The 23,633-nt window shown below is 34.6% G+C and overlaps 1 protein-coding gene across 5 annotated transcripts in view; it reads right to left on the bottom strand.

The window, feature by feature from the left end:
• Positions 1-23,633, bottom strand: part of LOC131802743 (small conductance calcium-activated potassium channel protein-like) — a 262,956-nt gene that overhangs the window by 202,758 nt on the left and 36,565 nt on the right. Inside the window, exons 1-2 of one of the 5 annotated variants that reach the window (XM_059123194.1) lie at positions 14,109-14,301; positions 12,213-13,214 (exon numbers count right to left, since the gene is read on the bottom strand). The exons of 3 other annotated variants lie outside the window; for them this stretch is intronic. In XM_059123194.1, the coding sequence (XP_058979177.1) occupies positions 12,213-13,112 (900 nt within the window). In that variant the 5' untranslated portion in view covers positions 13,113-13,214; positions 14,109-14,301. Of the gene's footprint in view, positions 1-12,212; positions 13,756-14,108; positions 14,302-23,633 lie in introns of those variants that run through there. One more of the 5 variants, XM_059123193.1, reaches the window with a different exon arrangement.

The following is a 23,633-nucleotide window of genomic DNA, read 5'->3' as shown; positions in this document are numbered from 1 at the left end:
ATGAACTTCAAATACAAAATTTAAATCGACATAGAATTTTATGCTGATCAAGAATATATATACTTTGTGGGGTCTAAAATGTGTATTTCGAGGTGTCACAAACGGAATGACAAACTTAATATACCCTCCATACTATGGTGGAGGGTATAAAAAGGTCTAATACGAACTGTTGAAATGAATCTAAAATTGTAAGGGCGACTTGATGCTTATGAAGTAGAATGCACATGCTAGTAAATATATATTTCAATATAAGCTGGAAGTATTACGCCATAATTATGACGAACATACTATGGATACGTTTAAAAAAGAGAAAAAAATAAATTTTAAATTTAAATCTCAAAACAGCTTTGTTTTTTCCATCAATGTTTCGAACATCGTGGATTGGTAATCATTGATTTCCGGTTGCGAAATTTCGTTGCTTTCCTTAGAATTTTCCAATTGATTTTAATTCATTTTAATTAACTAATTTGCAGCATCACAAAATCTTTAAACATTTTCATTTGATTAATAACAATGCAATTTATAACGTTAAGTGAAACGTTTAAATTTAATTTAATCATAAAATCAAATGTTTTGAACACCCTCAATAGCATGGATTTTCAAAACAATGCTGTTTTCGTTTTCAATTATTTTCAATTAACACCTTATATACGGTTCGGACCAATACAATGCACAATATTCACTACTTGACTGCCATAAAATATGTTTGCAAATTAATCACCACCAATAGGGTAATTCGTTTTCCTTCACTCGCAAACAAGAAGAAGAGAAAAAAGAAAGTTTTTTTTTGGGAAAACGATGACGGCGCTGTTGGCATCATCATCGCCACCCTCACCATCAACATGGTGAATATCCAAAATAAGCAACAATTCAAAATTTCATTGCTTTTATAGAACAGATACGAGCAAACGAACAAACCAACAAACGAACGAACGAACATAAAATAAATGTTTAAAAATGAAAATTATTTATGAGTTTTAAAAATAGACAAGACATCGCACTATTTACTGTGCAGATCAGAGGCGCAGTTGTGCTCCTTTTGCACCGTACGATTTACGCGGAATGGGGCACAAAATAGATGGATGGTTGGCTAAATATCTGGTTGGCTGGGTGGCTGGCTGGTTGATTGAACGAACATAGAAGCGCCCGTCTGGTCAACTATTCACTCACTCTTGTTGCTTATTTGTCTAATTTTGAATTTTGACGTTTGCTTTTTTAGTTTTTGTTTTTGCTTTTTTTTTTGTTGGGCTCAAGTGCTGTGAATATTGTTTTGGGAAAACTTTACTATACTGTGTAATTTTCATGGGAATTTTATGGCAAGAAATTTTTGCATTAATGTAAATAATTAAATTTGTAAAAATACAAACAAGTTGCAGTTTATTTAGAGGCCCTAAAAATTTGGAAATTACTGCATACGAATGTTGTAAAACTAAAATACGATCTAAAAAACATGGCTGAAACCCCCCTGAAGAGTGCTCTCAGCAATCAAAATTGGCATAAAAGCCCACACATTGACAATCATGTGGTCACCAAAAATTAAAACTCCCTGCTCGACGTTGATCTCAAAACAAAGTTCCAAAGGTCTTTTTTTTTTGAAGTTTCGTAGGCTAATTCTAACTAACTCTGCAAAATACGTTAAATCAGGTAGCTCTATCATGCCCGCCAAGTTATTAGATGTCACACCAAGTTCCAGCAATTATACCCTCAGCCATATGGCTACAGAGGGTATGTATCATTTGATACGTCCAAAACGTGCCTCATCGAAATAACGGTCGTGGACCCTAGGTCTCTTTGGACCAAATACGTTTTAGGACATTTGGAGTTGATCGAGGGGTGTCCGTCCGTTCGTCCATATGTCTGTCTGGTTGGTGCGTACGAAAACTCTCCGATTTGATCCAAACTTGGTAAATCGTAATATTATTATAAAATTTATATCGAGTTCGGAAATGGGCATTATCGGTCCACTTTTTCCTCGTATCTCGTCCATTTTTCTGTCTGGCTGGTGTGCACGAGAACTCTCGAATGAAGTATCCGATTTGATCCAAACTTGGTACATCGTAATATTATTAAAAAATTTATATCGAGTTTGGGGATGGGCAATATTGGCCTACATTTTCACGTACCTCCCCTCAAAGGTCAAAATTATCAAAGACAATAATTTACCTCAAAAAAAGAGAAAGGATCATCTGATTTTATTCAAATTATGCAAGTCCTAATATTTGTGTGAAAATGGACAATATCCGACTGCTCCTTCTAGTACCTCCCCCACAAAGGTTTAATATTTTCAATAATCGTATTTCTTATAAAATGTGAAATAAGAGTCTCATTGTCCTCAAATTTTGTACAACCCAATGTTACTATCAACCTGGTTCCTATATGAAGAACGAAGCACTTCTTCTGATACCTCTCCCACAACAGGTTTAAATTTTGAATAACCACAACACTCAAAAAACGTGAAATATGCATCCGACTCTTTTTCTAACTTGGTACAACCGAAAGTTCTACCAACATAAGATCTGGTGTAAATATGTATATTGACCTCCTCCTTCTGGTACCTAACTCACATAGGTATAAATATAAATATTTTGAACAACAAAACCCTTATAAAATGCGAAATGAGCTTCCGATTCTCCAGAAATTTCAAATATCCCAACATTTGTGTCAACACTCTTGTTCTAGTTTGAAGATGGAGGATATCGGACCTCTCCCTCGTAGGGGACAAAATAAAAAATAAGCTTTAAATTCTCTTCAAATTTTAAATATATAAATTAGAAGATACAAAAAGAAGATCTGGCGTATATATGGCTATATGGGCACACTACTTCTCGTTCCTCCCTCACAAAGGGCTTAACATTTCGAGTAACTGAAACGCTCATAACATTCTCTTGAAAGTTCTGACACACCAATATTTCTACCAATACAAGATCTGGTATGAAGATGGACGATATCGGTCCGTTCTTTCTGTTACCTTCCGCACAAAGAGTCACAATCTTGAATCATTATTTTTCTAACTAGCCAGAGCCCACTACTTCGTCAGCGCAAAGTCCACCTTAAAATCTTAGATTCGTTCCAATAGCTTGACTTAGGCCTTTTTAGCACTCAAACGGTACAAATTGTTTAGTTTGACAAAAAAAAAAATATCGAAACTTCCTATGCCGTGCTCAATTAATTGACTTTCAAAATTTTATATATTCTTTCCTTTTTCGGAAAAAATGATATTACAATTTTTGAATTTTACGCAAAAAGAAATTTTCAAAATCTTTAATTTTAAAGTTCACCGAGGAGGATATTAGTAAGACGATTGCACTGGGTCCAAAACTATTTCAACGCCTCCATACCTATACTTTAGAAATCAATATATGAAATTTAACATGGACGTCACCATATCAAATTTCAGAATATCAGGTCACCCAGTACCAAATTCAGTAACCTTTAGTACGCATGTAAAAACAACCTACACTTCTCCATGGTAGACACGAACTGCGAACCAAATGGTGTACCATTTAGTACATTTCCAAAAACTCCAACAGATCTCAACACAAGATACCAACAGAGACCTTCATATCAAATGTGAGGATTCCAGCCCTATCCCTTCAAACATTACCAAATTTACTACCATTTAGTACTTTTCGTACATTTGGCGTACACATTTCCGAAACCACCAGTTCCAGATACCTACAAAGACCTCAGTATCAAATTTTAGGATTTCAGCCCTATCCCTTCCCCCAATACCAAATTTAGTACCATTTAGTACTTTTCGAACAATTGTAGTACACATTTCCAAAACCACCTTCAGATATTAACCACAGACCCCAAAAATGACATCGATATCGAATTTGATGATTCAAGCCCTATCCCTTCACCTAATACTAAGTTCAGTACCATTTAACACTTTTTCGTACAAATATAGGAGGCGTTTGCAAAACCAGCTTCATATCTTAACCATAGATACCAAGAGGAGGATCTATAGCAAATGTTAGGATTTCAGATCTATTCCTTCACACAACACCAAATTAGGTAATGTATAGTACTTTTCGTACAATTATAGTACACATTTCCAAAAACATCTCCGTATCTCAATCCCAGATACCAACGGACACCTCAGTATTAAATTTCGGTAATCCAGCTCTATCCTTTTGTCCAAAACCAAATTTGGTGCAACTTCCAACTCTTCGAACAATTATAGTACACATTTCCAAAACCACCTCCATATCTCAATTCACCCAATACCAAATGTAGTACAATTTGCACAATTATATTAGGCATAACCAAAACCAGCTTCATCCTCAACCACAGATACAAACAGAACCCTCAATACCATCTTTCGGAATTCAAGCTCTATTCCTTCACCCATCACCAAATTTAGTACTAATAGTGCACAATTATAGTATACCTTCATATTTTCAAGCTTATCTCACATTTCAAGCCCTATCTGTTCACTCAATACCAAGTTGTATCAAATATAGTACTATTTAGTACGTTTCCTGCACATGTAGTACCCATTGCCAAAACCATCTCTTTATCAAAAACCTACCACAAACACGGACTCCAATACAAAATTTCAAATTTGAAGCTTCATCCGTTCAACCTTTACCAAATATTCCAAATTTAGTACCATTTAGTACAGTTCGTACAATAAATACATATTTCCAAAACCAACTATTTTCCAACCTTCATTCTCATATCAATACCATAATACCAAATGGTAACATTTTAGAAGTTTAGTACCATTTCAGAACTCTTCATATCCTTAAAGTTTGAATTTGCAAATACCCTTTGTACATCTATCATGCACTCCCTTAGTGACTCTCATTCCAAATTTTCAGAATTTTAAATGATTCCTTTTTCTACCTTTTGTACCCGTTTAATACGAATTATCACACGACTACGCACCAGGACTGGCAAAATTTCAAATTTCTAGCTTCATCCGTTTTGTCTGGGCGTTGATTCTCAGTCAGTCAGTTTGTTCTTTTCAAACTTGGTGTATAAAAAAACTTCTCCCAACCATAGATCTGATGTGAATATGAAATTTATAGGTCCACTTCTTTTGGTACCTTCCCCTCTATATATTTTTGTCAAGTGAAGATCTAATGTAAATGTGAGATACGTCGGTCCCCTACTTCTGGGCAGAGGGTATACACCTGTCGGCTAAACCGATTAATATTTTTATTTGGCTTACTTATCCCTAACTACGATTCTTTGGTCAAAAGACTACGTCGATCAGTTGCTTTGGCATAATACCAAATGGTACCATTTTAGAAGTTTAGTACCATTTTAGAACTTTTCGTATCGTTAAAGTTTGAATTTGCAAATACCCTTTGGTACATCTGTCCTGCACTCCATTAGTGACTCTCATTCTAAATTTTCAGAATTCTAGATTATTCCTTTTTTCCACTTTTTGTACCCATTTGGTACGAATTTCCAAAACACCAAACATATCACGCGGCTACACACCAAGACTAGCAAAATTTCAAATTTCAGCTGTTTCGTTTGGGCGTTGATTCTCAGTCAGTCAGTTTGTTCTCGGTTAAGACTTAGGGTATATATAAACTTCTCCCAATCACAGATCTGATGTGAATATGAAATTTATTGGTCCACACCTTCTGGTACCTTCCCCAAAAGCGTTCAAAAGTTTGAATAATTATAACCCTTATAAAATTCGAAACAACTCTGTGATTTTCCTCAAATGTGGTGTACCTCAATATTTCTGTCAAGTGAAGATCTAATGTAAATGAGAGATACGTCGGTCCCCTCCTTCTGGTACTTCTACCACAAGAATTGGAGATCTTCGATCTTCCTTGAATTATCATAAGTCATGTAGAAATATTTTTAAAATTAACGAAAATGAGCAGAGGGTAAACATCTGTCGGCAAAACCCACTAATACTTTTCAATTGGCTTACTTATTCCTAACTATGGTCCTCTGTTCAAAAACCTAGATCGATCGGTTGCTTTGGAATAATTTTATCGCACCTCCCGTACAAGTAGGACTACTGTGGTGTAAACACAAAAGTACAATCTTCCAAAATCAAGGCACTTCTAGAAAACATACTGGTCACCTCTAGAAAATGTATGTCTAACTTATGCCATTCAAACAGATCTTTATTTGAATATATCTCTGATGTGAAATACATATCTGGAATTGCGTCCTTTAAAGTAATGACAATGTTAGTACAACATATGGAGACAAAGTAAACAAGTAATAAACATTAAGTTCGACCGGGCCTAACTTTTAATACCCTCCACCTTAGGGTAAAGAAAACATTACATGAAATGTGGCAAAAAACCGCTAAAATGCCGAATATCGGGAGGTACCGTTATATGGGGGCTATACCAAATCATGGACCTATACATACAGATCCCAATTTTCCGACAAATCCGTGAAAAAAAAAATTTGGCATAAATCATCAAAATACCGAATATTGGGAGGTACCGTTATATGGGGACTATACCAGAACGTGGACCGATATATCTCATTTTCAATACCAACCATCCTAGACACAATAGAAATTGCTCTGCTTAATTTTGGCGCTCTACGTCAAATAATGTGGACTGTATCGTGATTTCAACAGACAGATGGACATCGTTAAATCGACTTAGAATTTTATGCTGATTATGAATATATATACATTATGGGGTCTACGACGAATATTAAAGATGTTACAAACGGAATGACAAAGTTAATATACCCTCCTTTCCAAGGTGGAGGGTATAAAAATGGTTATGCGACAAATTTTTGGGCCTATACCAAGTTATTACAAGTATACGGTCAACAATTAGCAGTAAACGATAAAATATTATTCTGGGTTAAAGGTAAACAAATCTTTGCTTTTCTACCAGACCTTTTTTGAAAGTTATAAGTCTTTCTCTTTCAAAAACATTTCCAGTCCTCCAATATTTGACCCACTATTTTAGCGTGTGCGTGTTTTCTTTACGCTGGTGTTTATACAATTCATGTACTTTTTCATAAAAAATTTCTTTCATTGGACATTGTTTTGTTTTTATTTTTTATTGGAGAAAGGCAAGGCAAAACAAAAACAGAAAAATAAAAAGAGAAAAGCAAATGAAGAAAATAGTGAAAATATTTAAAAATATACGTACGTCGAGTACATAGCAAAAAAAAAAAAAAGAGAGAATAAAATTAAATAAAACTCCCAACCATAAATCTATAGGTTAGTCTATGCGTCGCTATGTCTGTTCCATTGTGTGGTTAAAAGTGAGTGCGTGCCTGTCTATGTACGCGGGTATTTTGAAGACATATAAATAATGTACATACACACATGTGTACATGTACTGTGCAAATTTGTAGGTGTGTGCCATTCACGTATGTACTTACACACATTCATGTCCCGCACTTAGAGAGCGCCAGTTTCGGATGCCTCTGGAGACATGTGAATTACTTTTATGCCCCAGCAATGGCCTCTACGTCATATGTCAGACAAAACACCATTAACCAAATTCCCTGTATTTCAATAAGTTACACTTTCTATGTGTGTGTGTGTGTGTGTATGTGTATGGGTATGTAGGATATACAAATATTGTCATTTATATGTTAATTTTGTTACCATAAAACTATGTCGAAAATATTTTGTATCAAACCTTAATACATAGTGGCGTAGTGTAACACAATACGTTGAAGATTCGATTCTGGTTTGTCCCACAAATATTTGTGAAAGCATGTTTGGAAAGGCGTCTAGTTTTGATTCTAATAGTTTATAGGCATTTCTACAAATGGTGTCTTTGAACGAATTTTGAACAACTGTCATATATAGAATAAGTATGTACCTTCATATGGTGGCTACACCAAAAATATTGAATATATTTCGCGAGAATGGGAACCCTTGGGAACAAAATCTTAAAAAAAGGAATTGATACAGATATAGGCCATTTTCAATATTACATATCCTGGAGTATGTGGAGGTGGTTCTCCTATCAAGGCTAGAGCGACAAATCTGAAATTTTTATAATCTTCTCCAGTCATTCACCGGGAGTGAGAATGTGTCAAAAATATTCCAAACCGATAACTATGAACATTTTGCAAAGTTTTCTTTTGAAATCTGTTGAAACTCGAAACCAATATTGAACATTTTTTGGGATCATATCTTCAAAACTAAGTAAAACCTCAAATTGCAAATTGGAAAAAATTCGACATTTTTTTTAAATGATATAAAAATTACTAGTAAAAACATTAAAGTTTTGTGATCCGAGTTTCGAATACGCCGTTAGGTAAAACAAGTAAAACAGCTGTAAGTTCGGCCGGGCCGAACCTTGAATACAATAAAATCCGTTAAAACTTCTGTTAAAATTTTAAAAATACCGAATGTAGCTATTATATTAGGGTCTATATGACGACATAAACCTGCGTAGGTAACATTTGTCATAAGCCATAACAATATTAAAATGCGAAGATCGGTTATAATGTCGATAAAATCAAAATACCGAATATGGGGAGGTACCGTCATATTGGGGCTATACGAAGACGTGGACCTGCACAGACAATTTTCTGTCGTAGGCTGTAGTATCCATTACGAACTTCAAATACCAAATTTGAAACAATTCTGGTAAAAAATGTCCATAAATTTCATTAAAATGCCGAATATCGGGAGGTACCGTTATATGTGGGCTTTACGAAGAGGTCAACCTGCACAGACAATTTTCTGTCACCGGAAAAGATCCATTACGATCTTTAAATACCAAATTTGAAAAAATTCCTGTTGAAAAAATTCCACCATACTATGGTGGAGGGTATAAAAAATTATTAAATAAACCTATTCTGCAAATACCCGTGATGTCGGTTGAAGAATACAGTTAACGTTTTAAAAAACATAAAATGGGCTAGAACCATATATGGGGGCCATACCAAAACGGGAACAATATTCTGCTACAATGATTGTTTTATATTGCGAGTCTTAAATATGAAATTCAAGACACCATGGGAAAATGTGGATAGCATCAACAAAATACTAAATATGGGTATGTACCGTGGTAATCTTGAACCAATATGGACAATGTTTTCACACAGTTTTGAAAAACCCATTATGAACTACAAATACTAATTTTGAAAGAGATTCGATTGAAAATGCGTCTTAAATGGTAAAAATAACGAATGTCAGCAGGTAAAACGGAAACCTATACAGACTACGTTCAGCCACCAGAAGTAGAAAGCTTTATAAAATCGTAATACCAAATTTAAAAAAAAAATAAATAAAAATGGGGAAACATTTTTGAAACAGCGGTTACTCGAGGGTACCGCAATATAGGGACTACAGCAAATCGGGGCTCCTAAACAGAAATTGTTCTGCCATCGGAAGCAGAACCAGTGACAAAGTCTTAATACTAAATTTGAAACGAAACCGATAAAAAATGTGGCATAAATCAAAAATACTGAATATCAGGAGGTACCACTGTATGGGGCCTATAGAAAATCGTGGACCACTATATAAAATCGTCTGCCACAGTAGCTAGGAACTTATCACTAATTCTTAATACCGAATTATAAACAATTCTATTAGAAAATATGGCTGTAATCCCAAAAATACCGAATATCGGGAGGTACAATTACATTGGAGCTATATGAAGTCATTGACATATATTTGCAATAATCCGACCCATTACAAACTGTAAATACTAAATTAAGAAAAAATTAGCTAAAATTACCAAAACACCGAATATTGTTGGGTACCGTCTTGGCGCTATAAGAAAGTTTGGTCCTATAAATACAATGTTCTTCAACCCCAGAACCCATTACGAACTACCAATACCAAATTTTAGACAAATTCCTTGAAAAGATCAAATACGTCAAATAACCTAATATCCAAAAATACCGTTATATGGGTGCTATAGTAAAACGTTGTTCACCTACCAGTGGTAGAACCCAGTACAAGCTCTCAATATGCTTTTTAGAGTATACGACAAATATTCAGAGGTGTTACAAACGGAATAACAAATTTAATATATATTTGAATAACTGTAGGAAAATGTGGATACATACAGACATTGTTTTGCCACGAAAAGTAGAACCCATTACCAAATAAAAATATTGAATTTTGAACAAGTATCCGAAGATAACGTTCTATGTGAGCGTTTGGAAAATTTGGATATATATAGACAATACTCTGTCAATGGCGGTAGAGCCCATTACGAACTGCAAAATTTTCAATTTTAAGGAATTGCCTTACAAAATGTGGCTTAAATTGTTAATATATGAAATATCGTGAAAAATTTGGAAATTTTGAGTAGGTCGGACATGTTTGGTAGTCTGTTGGTAAATGTTAACCTATGTGACCGATTTGAAGTAACAACAACAGTACTAAATAGTAAAAAAGTAGTTAAGCTCGATGAACTTATTTTTGGTCGAACTTTCAAAACCTTCCACCATTTACAAAGTGAAGCTCTTGAAAATATGTCTCGAGCAGACATATTTAAGAATTTGCAGTACCAAATTTCAAACTGTATATACAATTTTTCTTCATTTGAGGTTATACACATTACGAACTCGAAATACAACATTAAAAAATTAACAATTAAAAAAGAAGTCCAGTTCGGCTGGGCCGAACTTTTTATAAGCTCCACCATTTGAAAAGTAACTCATGTAAAAATATGTCTATAAATGCCGAAACTCCAGGATGTGCGTCACTTCTCTTATTAGGAAAATTTAATGCAAATTTCAAACAATTCTGTAAAAAAGTTGGATACAATTCCGTTAATTGGGAATTATAAAAGATTTTTATGTATAAGCCGAAGAACCCGTCACGGAATACTGAATTTAAAGTAATTTCGTTAGAAAATATGAATATTGGGAAGTACATTTACATCGGGGCTATACGAAAACGTGGACATAGAGAAAGTATATATACAGGAAATGGAATCCATTATGAACTATAAATACCGAATTTTCAGCTAATCCGCTAGAAACTGAGGCTAAAATAACCAAAATACCGAATATAAGAAGGTACAGTTATATGGGGCTTTAGGACCTATGATGGCCGTGCTCTGCCACAGGAGGTAGAACATATCATAAACTCTAAATACCGAATTTTAAACCGTAAGGAAATGTGGCTAACATTATCAATATAGGGACTTACCTCTATATGGGGACTATAGAAAAACGTGAGCATGTATGATCAACGTTCTGTCACAGAAGGTAGAAAATATTATGAAATCTAAAAACCCAATTTTAAACATTTCCATTAGAAAGTTACTAAAATCATCAAGATATTTGGGAGGTTTTCGAGAACCTGGACATATATAGATTGTATTGTGCCACATGAGGTAGAACCCATTAAAAACTCTATATACCCAATTTCAAAGTATTTTTTTTAGAAAGTGGGGCTAAAATCGTCAACGTACGGAATATGGGGATGTACAATTATGTGGGAGCTATATGAAAACGTTGACCGATATGGCTCATCTTCGAAATTGACCTTACTGCAGACAAAAGAAAACTCTTTACAAAATTGTAGCCTTCAATCACATGTCGTTTGGACTAAAGCCTGGTTACAACAGACGGACGGACAATTTGACACAACTCCTCAGAATACCGTATATCAGAAGTTGCAGTTATATGCCACAAACTGCCCATTTACAGCTAATTCGGGTTAAAACTACGACTAAAACGCTCATAAAACCTTGAAACTGAAGGTTACTGTTACTTCCACATATAGAGCTCATTTTCAGTTAATACTAAATTCACAAAAATTTTACGGACCAAAAATACATCTGAGAAAAAGCTTATCGACTTACTTCATTCTGCCCGAAAGTCTAAATTATTTCATAGACGGACGGACATGACTTAATGGACATAGAATTTTATGCTATTTGTATATTGGATACAAATTAACACCTGATCTTTATTTCGATGGGCTTTCCTTTATTAATAAAAATTACAAGTGGACTAACAAAAAAAAATATATCCACCTTAAGGATTTCCATAAAGTCGAATTCTATAATTTTAGAACGGGACCATTCTGGACTAATATTTTATAAAACTATCAAATATTAATTCAGAACGATCAAAATCTTATATTGTTTTGGTATTGTTACCTTTCAGTAGCAAATAAGTTTTTATGTTGTTTATTACAATGAAACACCACTACTTTCCGATTTGATACATCGGAACAATTCTTATAATTAAAATATATCGAAACGCTTATAATTCATCCCACGTATCCAGTTACTTAAATCTAACACCATATTAACACCATTTCTACATACCCCTAAATTTGATGAGCGTTTTTCATTTTCCTTCGTTGCTAAATTTCGAGTATTCAACATTAAGGCTTCGGGCCAGAGGCTGCTGCGCCGCGTGTGTACATGTGAACCATTCGAGTTGGATGTAACAGATGCAGCGGCTGCCGCTGCAGGTGTAACGGCGTAATTACCCAAACTATAACGGCTAGAATTACGGCAAATTTTCGGACGTGCAGCAGTGGAAGATATTGGCGTTGAAAACGATAAAGATTTCATGAGATGTGGTTCGGGTGTTATGGCCGGTGAGATGGGTGGTGAATTGGTTAAATTAAAAATACATTGTTTATTTGGATTGGAACAGGTACTGCCGCACATGTTGTTGTTGTTATTGTTATACGTCATTAATGCCGGCAATGCATGTGCTGCTGTGTGATACGAAGATGTTGTTGAATTCGTTGGACCGCTGGCTGGAGAAAAACATGCCATAGATGTTGTGGTGGTGTTCGTGTTGTTGTTGTTGCTGGCATAATCAGCTGAAGGCACCGGCGATGCTGGCAGTGTTAATGAACTGTTGTTTAGATTTTGTTTACTGCTGCTGTTGCTGGCACAGCAGCTGAGACTGCTATTGCTGCCACTGCTAAGGCTGATGCTACCCCCACCGCTGGCATGGGGAAATGAGGCATTGACGGGGTTGGCCCTCATCAGGGGATACGACGAAGATGACGACGACGGCGCTGCCGCCATATCTTCAACGGCACAGAGGGATAGGGGCGTGGGTGCCAGTGTGGATGCTAGGGCTGAGGTTGAGGCCAATGGCGGTGTGTACAACGGTGTGTTCGAGTCTGTGTTCGATGGAGTTATATCGGTTTGTTGGGCTGCAACACCATAGATTGTAGTGTCGTTACTATTTGTGCGTCGTTCCATGCATGAGCTATAATCATGGGCCCCTTTGTGGTTGGAACGCCAATGAACTCTTCGTTGTTTACAATTTAAATTTCTGCAGTTTAAAAATAAAACCGTTTTCAACTAAATTTTCGGAGTTAAAACAACATCAAAAAAAAAATTGATTGGAAATTAAAAAATAAAAAAAAAACGGGAAAAAATGAAAGCAAAGAAAAACATGACAATTCCGAACACGCACTCATAAACCGTAACCGAAGATGACGCGGACACAAAACAAAAATTCCTGAATATTGACAACCAACAGTTGGTGGAATATTTGCTTGTGTCACATGAAACGAAACGAGTCCGAACTGAGCGACTGAAAGAATTTATAAAACAACGTGAAAAGCAAACACGACGGAAAATCTCTCGAGAGATGACTAAGATTTCCTGGGATAGCAAAATTGGACAATTTTTGCGCTTGGCTGGGAGAAAATGGAAATGTTGGCACAACGGGTAAATCGAGATTGGTTGGGGAACAATATTTTGCGTAGATGTGTTTTTTGTTGCTGCTTTAGTTTGGTTGACAAGTATTTTTTTTTTTTTTGCAGAACTTTTTTCGTTTTGTCACAACTTTTTGATGATTTGCCTCACAATTTCCACGATATTCACATAAATTTGAAATAGATTTCACTTTCAACACAAAGATTTTTCAACATTTTTTTCATTTGTTGTTATTATTATTTATTTATAAACTCTGAAATAAAATTTCTCTCCTCCGCCAAGATTTATGTACGGGGCAAAAAAAAAAAAACACAAACACACATAAACACCAGGGAAATAATAATTTGCTTGAAATTTTATGGGAATAATAAAATAATCAAAATAAAATTAACACATTTTTTTAATAATTTTAAAATTATTTTTTTTTAATTTTTTTCAAATTTTTTATTTAATTTTTTCAATATTTTTCTTATTTTTGTGAATCTTTTTTTCTTCTTCAATATATATAAATTTTAATTTTTTTTCCAAATCTACTTTTGCTCTTCACAATTTTGCCGCGCGTTCATCTTTGCCTTTAGCATTCATTGATTTTACTAAATCTCTTGATTATGGTCACGTTGCGTATCAGCAGCGTTTGGCTGCGGTCGGTCGGTCGGTCGCTCGCTCATAACTAAAAGAGCAGAGACGTACTACTACTCTACAGCTGCTGGGCAGAGAAAAACGGCAAAGAAAAACACAAAACGACAAGTGAAAATTTAAAACAAAATTAAAAAAAAAAAAAAAACGAAAAAAAAAAAACATCTCAACACAATTGATCACCGAAGATGAAGAAACTCAATTTTTTCCGAATTTACTGATCATGCCAAACCGATATAAAGAAAATGCACACAACAGCAGCAAAGCGGTGAGAGGCAACATTTGTGTGTGCCATCATCAGATAGACCACCACAACAGCATTGGCATCAGCAGCATCGTCAGCTCCTATCCAACAACATCACCCCACTCAACATCCCCACACACACAGCATTCTCATTGTCCGTGGCGGCAGCGATGGCATCAACAACAACACCATCGTCGTCGTCATCATTATTCCACACCATCAGGCCAAAGTCGTCATCATCGTCAGCCATCCATTGCCCATATACATATATACTCGTATGTATGTATGTATGTATATATTCGGCAGCAAAAGTAAATAAAAACATTTTCCTTGTCTTTTGATTTTTCTTATTTTTTTTAAAGACAGAAGGAAAAACAAACAAAAAAAAAGAAAAAACAACAGAACGCAAGCGAAAATCGGTTTATATGGTTCAATGGGATATACCCTACAACACAGAGTCAGTAGGATTAAACATTGGTCATATTTGAAAATTGAAATCACAGAACATAAAAAAATATTTTTAGAAACAAGTAAAAAACACTTTAGGTTCGGCTGGCCAAACTTTTAATACCCTCAACCTTAGGGTCAAGGAAACATTAGAGCCCATTATGAGCCACATATACCAATTTTTAGACATTTCCATGGGAAAATGTGCCAAAAATCATCAAAATACCGAATATCGGGAAATACGGCTATATGGGGCTGGGACAAAACGTGGAACTATACATACAGTGTTTCGCCAAAAGTGCTAGAACCCATTAAGATCAACAAATATCAATTTCTAGACAAATCCGCGAAGAAATGTGGCAAAAACCATTAAAATGCCAAATATCGGGAGGTACCGTTATAAAAGGGCTATACCAAATCGTGGACCTATACATGCAATGTCTCGCCACACGAACTGGGACCCGTTATGACCTACAAATACCAATTTTCAGACAACTCCGTGAAAAAATAATCAAAATACCGAATATCGGGAGGTACCTTTATATGGGGGCTATACAACAACTTGGACCTATACATGCAATGTTTTGCCACACGCTCAGGGACCCGTTATGACCTACAAATACCAATTTCCAGACAAATCCGTGAAAAAATGTGGCATAAATAATCAAAATACCGAATATCGGGAGGTACTGTTATATGGGGACTATACCAGAACGTGGACCGATATTTCTCATTTTCAATACCAACCATCCTAGAAACAATGCAAATAGCTCTGCTAAATTTTGGCGCTCTACGTCAAATAATGTGGGCTGTATCGTGATTTCAACAGACGGACAGACAGACAGACGGACAGACAGACAGACGGACATTGTTAAATCGACTTAGAATTTTATGCTGATTATGAATATATATACTTTATGGGCTCTAAGACGAATATTTAAGGATGTTACAAACGGAATGACAAAGTTAATATACCCTCTTTCCAAGGTGGAGGGTATAACAAGAAAAAAAAAAAACAACAGAACGCAAGTGAAAATCGGTTTATATGGTTCAATGGAATATACCCTACAACACAGAGTCAGTAGGATTAAACATTGGTCATATTTGAAAATTAAATGACAGAACATAAAAAATATTAAAAAACCAGTAACGAAACTCTTAATTTCGGCTTTATGATACCCTACGCCACTTTGCTAATTTAGTAGAGCTCCGCATAACAATTAAAAGTTTTAATGGGAGAATTCAATCACACACGCTATGATTATAATTATAATTTAAAGTTCAAATAACTAAATATGCCTTAGCATTTGTATCTCTTAAATTCGGACTTGTATTGCCCATTTGGTGCACAATTAATTTGAAATCGGATAAAGATATATATGAGAGCTATATCCATATCTGAATCGATCTTGATAAAATTTGGCAACGATATTTCTGAGCTGTATTTCATAGATTTTCCTGAATATAGTTGTTACCGAGTGCATATTACGGTTGTGGTAAGAAATATAACAAATCGGATGAACAGTATATATGGGAGCTATAGATATATCTGAACCGATCTTCACCAAATTTGACATACAAGCTTCTAGATTCAATTCGGTCGTAAGTGCTAAATTCCATCCCATTTGGGCAAATATTAGACCTTTGATGCACAATAAAAGGTAAATCGGACGAAGTTATATATGCGAGCTATATCCAAATCTGAACCGATCTCGATAAAATTTAGCAAATGTATTTCAGAGCTGTATTTTATAAATTTCCCCAAATATTGTTGTTACAGAGTGCATAATACGGCTGCGGAGGATAAAAATAACAAATCGGATAAACAATATATATGGGAGCTATAGCTATATCTGATTTCGAACAAATTTGGCACACTTATTTTCAGGCCTAATTTGGTTGTATGTGCAAAACTCCATACTATTCGGGCTGATATTACACGTTTGGTGCACAATAAATACATGAACAGACGGACGGACGGACATGCATAAATCGACTCAGAATGTGAATTTGTGCAGATCATCAAAAGGAACTATGGGTCTATCTCGTTTCCTTTTACCTGTTACAAACAAATGCACAAAGACATAATACCCTGACCACCTTGTGGTGTAGGGTATAAGAAAACGATGATAGGCTGTGAAAAACCTATTTAAAAATCCACGTTAGTGATAATCAATATTTTCAAAAAAATTCAAGCCGATGATGGTTATTAAAAAATATTTAAATATTTAAAACATATGTTAAACAATTTAAAAGTGTTAGTCGGTTTTGTTCTTGTCAAGCCTTTTTAGTACTAGAAATACATAATTTGTTAATACATATTTTGTTATCTCAATATCAAATTTGTACCATTTAGTACTTTTCGTACAAATATAGGACACATCTCCAAAACACAGCCAAATATCAAAACCAGATACCTCTAGTAATAAAAATATCATATTTCAGAATTTTATCAATATACCTTCACCCAGTACCAAATTTAGTACCATTTAGTACTTTTCTAAGAATCCTAATCTCAAAAACTTATACCATCAGTAATCTTAATCAAAACCTGATACCATCAGTAATCTAAATAAGAAATTTCAATACTTAATATCTATCCCTTCGCCCAATACAAAATTTACTACTATTTAGTACATTTCTTGCAAATTTAGTACACATTTTCTACTTTTCGTACAAATACAAATATAGGGCATATTTCCAAAACACAGCTAAATCTCAAACACAGATACCATAAGTGATATAAATATTAAACTTTAGAATTTGTATCTTCGTGCAATACCAATTTTAGTACTATTTAGTACTTTTCGTGCAATCATTGTACACATTTCCGCAACCACATCCATATATCCAGGCTAAACACGAACAGCGACACTAATACCAAATTTTAGATCTCAAGGACTGTCAATACCAGATTTCATGTAATACCAAATTGTACCAAATGTAGTACGACTTAGTACTTTTTGTAAACTTGTAGTACACATTTCCAAAACCACCTCTTTATTACAAATCTGTTACCAATAGGGACAACAATACAACCTTTCAAAATTTCAGATCCATCAGTTTACCCTAAACCAAACTTTTTTCAAATTAAGTACCATGTAGTAAAGTTCACATACTTAGTACATATTTCCAAAACCACCTTTATATATCAAACTTACTTTTCGACCTTAATTCTTGTAGAAAATTTCAAGTTTTCAGCCGTTCACATAATACCAAATGGTACCATTTTAGAAGTTAAGTAACATTTTAAAACATTTAGTACACAAAAGTACTCCGACAGATCCCAATTCCCAATTTTAGAATTCCACTCCTGCATATCCCCCACTACTAACATATCATAATCCGACAGTAATCTTATTTTAAATATTTAGAATATTTCTAATTTTCAGAATACCATTGGTGCTACCAAATCCAAATTGTACCAAATTTACTACCATATAGTACACTTAAGTACAAATTTTCATAACTACCTACATCATACAGTCCAATAGAAATCTTATTTTCAAATTTCAGGATTTTATCTCCAACGGTTCACCAAAAATTTGAGTTGTACCAAATTTAGTGCCATATAGTACACTAGTACGAATTTTTAAAACAACCTACATACCTCAGCCCTACAATGACGTAGTAATCTTATTTCCAAATTTCCGGATTCCAATTCTCTTGGTCTACCCAAAATTTGAATTGTTCCTAATTTAGTACACATAGGTACGAATTTCCAAAACTACCCATATTTCTCACTCCTAGAATGCAATAGTGATCTTATTTCTAAATTTCAAAATTTCAGCTATCGGTTCACCCAAATCGAAATTGTAACAAATTTAATACCATTTCGAACATCTCTTACAAATTTCGAAAACTTTCTTCACATCCCAATACCACACCTCGCCAATAACGTGAATTTCAAATGTCAGGATTCCTGCTCCATCCATTTCTCCAAATTCAAATTGTACTAAATTCAGTACCGTTTAGTACTCCATGTGTACATGAGTATACACTTTCAAAACTACCTCCTTACATAGACTCTACTCCTCAACTTTGATTCTTATCCAAATTTCAGGCTTTTAGTTCTTAGCGTCCACATGATACGAAATGGTACCAAATGTAGTACATTTTCATACTTTTTGTACACTTATAGTGCGAATTTCCAAAAACCCTATCAGTGACCCTCATTCCAAATTTTAGTTCGAGCTCTACTGCTTACGAAGTATAACGGGTACCATATTTAGTACATTTTAATACTTTTTGTACCGTTCTAGTACCAATTTCCAAAAACCCAGCCTTATCTGATCCCATCGGACCAAGAGTGACCCCATCCAAAATTTCAAGATTCTAGCTTCAGCCGTTTCGTCTGAGCGTTGATAAATCGTTAAGTCAGTCTGTAGATCAATCAGTCAGACAATTAGTCTGAACATTTTTAAAAATTTCACGACAGATCTAATTAAAAATTTTCTTTTCTAAAAATTCCGCGCCTAAAATAATTGAGATTTTAAGTCTCATAAAATTCCACGTCTGGAATGATTTAAGATATTTTTTATTTTTTTTTTTCAAGTCTGGAACAATAAAACAATTAATTATGGAAATCCACGCCGGGTATAATTAATTAAACATTTTGTTTCTTGTTTAAGTTCACGAATAGGAATTAAAACAAATAAAAAAATAATAATAAAAATAATTACAATTGGAATAAACCTTTAGAGACAACTTTTCCATTCCAAACATTACAAAAAACGAAATATATGTCTGCTGCTCATGTAGCGCACCCTTCAAAACATCTTAAAAATTGGCAAAAAAACGCACGAAAGCCACGAAAATGAAAACTTTATTTCAAAAATCAATGAGAAATTTTGCCAACAACCATATGTCTCTCGTTTATCTTGTACATTTTCATATGGTTGCATGTTCAGTTATTAATCAATAAAATAAAAATGGATTTTCCTTCATATTTTAACCGCACAAAAATAGAAACACTCAAAGAATTTCGTGGCAAAATTAGTTGCAAAGAAAAAATACAAATTTTATGTCATAGACGTTTTGATGTTGATAAAAAAATGACTAAAATTTAAAACAAATTAAGGGACTGTTTAGAAAAATACTGAAGTGGGTGCGAAAGAAAATTTCAAAATGTGGATCAAAATGTTTGATTTGACATAAAAAAGGTATTTAAAAAAGTTTTTGGAAATGGTATTATTTTACCTTCACATTTGAAACTTTTGAAAAAAAGTCCTTAGTTTAATTATCCATTTGTAATGAATTTGAAATTTTTCAAAAAATAAAATCCTTAAAAAATTCTGTTTAAATTTTAAAAATACCAATGGCTATAGTATTGGGGTCTATACGACGTGAACCTGCATACGCATTGTTTGTCATAAGCCATTACCATATTCAAATTCGATAACTTGAAATATACGGTGAATAATGTAGCTAAAATCATCAAAATATGGTATAGGGAGGTACCGTTATATCAGAGCTGTGTGAAGATCTGGACCAGTCAGACAATTTTCTGTCAGAGGCTGTAGCATCCATTACGAAGTTTAAATACGACATCTCAAACAATATCGGTGGCTATTGTACCTAAACTCAAAATACCGAATATAGGGAGGTACCGTTATATGGGGGCTATACGAAGACCTGGATCTGCACAGAAAATTTTCTGTCTTAGGCTGTAGTATCCATTTCTAACTTCAAATACCTAATTTGAAACAATTCCGGTTAATAATGTCGCTAAAATCATCAAAATACCGAATATAGGGAGGTATTGATATATGGGGGCTATACGAAAACGTGGACCTGCACAGTAATTTTTCTGTCTTAGACTGTACTATCCCTTTGGAACTTCAAATATCAAATTTGAAACAATTCCGGTGAATAATGTCGCTAAAATACTGAATATAGGGAGGTACTGATATATGGGGCCTATACGAAGACATGGACATGCACAGACAATTTTCTGTCATAGGCTGTAGTATCCATTACGAACTTCAAATACCACATTTTAAACAATTCCTGTTAATAATGTCGCCAAAATCATAAAAATACCGAATATAAGGAGGTACCGTTATATGGGGGCTATACGAGGACGTTTACCTACACAGACAATTTTCTGTCTTTGGCTGTAGTATCCATTTCGAGCTTCAAATCCAAATTTGAAACAATTCTGGCGAATAATGTCGCTAAAATACTGAATATAGGGAGGTACTGATATATGGGGTCTATACGAAGACGTGGACCTGCACAGACAATTTTCTGTCATAGGCTGTAGTATCCATAACGAACTTCAAATACCAAATTTGAAACGATTCCGGTGAATAATGACGCTAAAATCATCAAAATACCGAATATAGGAAGGTACCTTTATAAGGGGGCTATATGAAAACGTGGACCTACATGGCCCATTTACGAACTTAACCTGCCTACTGAAAAAATAAACATGTGTGCAAAATTTTAGCCTTCTATCTCAATTCGTTCGAAAGATATCGTGATTTCCACAGAAGGACAGACGGACATCGCTAAATCAACTTAGAATTTTACGCTGATCAAGAACATATATACTTTGTTGGGTCTGACATGAGTATTTCGAGGAGTTACAAACGGAATGACAAAGTTAATATACCCACCATAGTATGGTGGAGGTATAAAAATGAAGGAGATTTTTTTCCTGGCATAGACAGTCATCAGAATCTATCCGATTATTAAATTACGTATCCTTTTTTCCAGTAAAAATTAAAATCGTTTCCAATATGACTACCCCAAAAATTGCCACATCTATAGATCGAACAATAACCTCAGTAAAAACCTCACTGCATGCCGTTCATTTGGCAAATTTTCATGGATTATTCGCCTTTTGTTTGTGTATGTGTGCACCGTACTGTGAAAGCATACGAGTTTTTTGTTCGGTGATTTAATTGCAGTACATCATACATATAACACCCAACATATAGCAGTTGTTTAAACAAGAATACACATGTTCAAGAAGCTTTTCTGTGTCAATCAATCCATCACCTGCATTTTTGGTCAATCACTCATTGTTTCACAGATGGTAGTGCGCCAATAATCGTCGCACGAAAACAGGCACACACGCACCATTTAAATATAGCAGACAATATTGGTGCAACAAATAAACATTCCCAGCAAAAACATGTCATAACGGAATTTTCTTAAAAAATAAAATATTGACTTTCAATCAGCCATTCGTCGATTCATAGGATGTTATGTGTCAACGTGACAGGTTTGTTATATTTTGTTTCGAAAAAAAGTTCTCACTTAAACCGAGAGGCTTTTCGTACAAAAATGATTCAGCTTTGTTGTATGCGAAAAATTTGGTGATATTGGGTTAAAATTTTTGATTTGAAAAATTTTTTTTTATGACCACTATTTAAAACTGTTAACCGCTTTGTGACAGAGATATCAAAAGAAGTAGACCGAAGCGAAGGGTGGTACCAGAAGTAGTGGGCCGATATCTACGATATTAACAACAGATCTTATGGTAGTAAATATATTGAGATTTGTGGAATAAAAAGAACCGGATGCTTATTTCATAGTCTATGAGACATAAAATTATTCAAAATTTTGACCTGGTACCAGAAGGTATCAATTTATTCCATATTGGAAGTAGATCTTTTGTTGGTAGAAATATTGGCATGTACCGAGTTTTAAAGGAAGCTGATATTTATTTCAAGTTTTATAAGCTTCATAGTTTTTCAATATTTTGACCCGTTGTGGGGAAGATGCCAGAAGGAGTGACCCGCTCCATCCGTGCTTCTTCCGTGAAATTTGAAGACAATTTCACGTTTTATAAGCGTTATAAGCGCTAAGTACAAGAGGAAATGAGACTTGAATTTGATCTTAGTTTGAAAATCAAGCGACGTTATCATAAAGTGCCACTTCCGGTGACATGTATTTTCATTGAAGGAATCAGCAGGCCAACATTTGTGGGCGTGAAGGGTAAAATTAAATAATAATTAGTAAAGACGCACCTAATTTGAACCAGGCAGAACTTTTAATATCCTCCACCATTTGGAAGAAACTTGAAAAATAAAAAAAAATCGTAGAAAAATACTGTTTAAATGAAAACCGTTATTTGGGTATTATACGCAGACGGGGGTTTGTCATAGGCTGTAGTACTCATTCAGATCTTCAAATACGAAATTTGAAATTCGAAACTTGAAATAAACGGTGAATAATGTAGCTAAAATCATCAAAATGTAGTATATAGGGAGGTACCGTTATCTCGGAGCTGTGCGAAGTCCTCAAACAGCATAGACAATTTTCTCTCACAGGCTGTAGCATCCATTAAGAACTTTAAATACGACATCTCAAACAATTTCGGTGGGTTTTGTACCTAAACTCGTCAAAATACCGAATATAGGGAGGTACTGATATATGGGGCCTATACGACAATTTTCTGTCACAGACTATAGTTCCCATTACGAACTTCAAATACCAAACTTGAAACAATTGCGGTGAATAATGTCGCTAAAATCATCAAAATACCGAAAATATCGGGAGATACCGTTATATGGGGGCTATACGAAGACGTGGACCTGCGCGGATAATTTTCTGTCCTATGCTGTAATATCCATTTCGAACTTCAAATACCAAATTTGAAACAATTCCAATGAATAATGTCGCTAAAATCATCAAAAAACCGAATATCGGGAGGTACCGTCATATGGGGGCTATATGAAAACGTGAACCTACATGGCCCATTTACGAACTTAACCTACTAT

The sequence above is a fragment of the Musca domestica genome, unplaced genomic scaffold (assembly GCF_030504385.1).
Source record: "Musca domestica strain aabys unplaced genomic scaffold, Musca_domestica.polishedcontigs.V.1.1 238, whole genome shotgun sequence".
Classification (NCBI taxonomy): domain Eukaryota; kingdom Metazoa; phylum Arthropoda; class Insecta; order Diptera; family Muscidae; genus Musca; species Musca domestica.
Note: the sequence above shows the minus strand (reverse complement) of the source record. Positions and strands in the feature narration are given on the sequence as shown.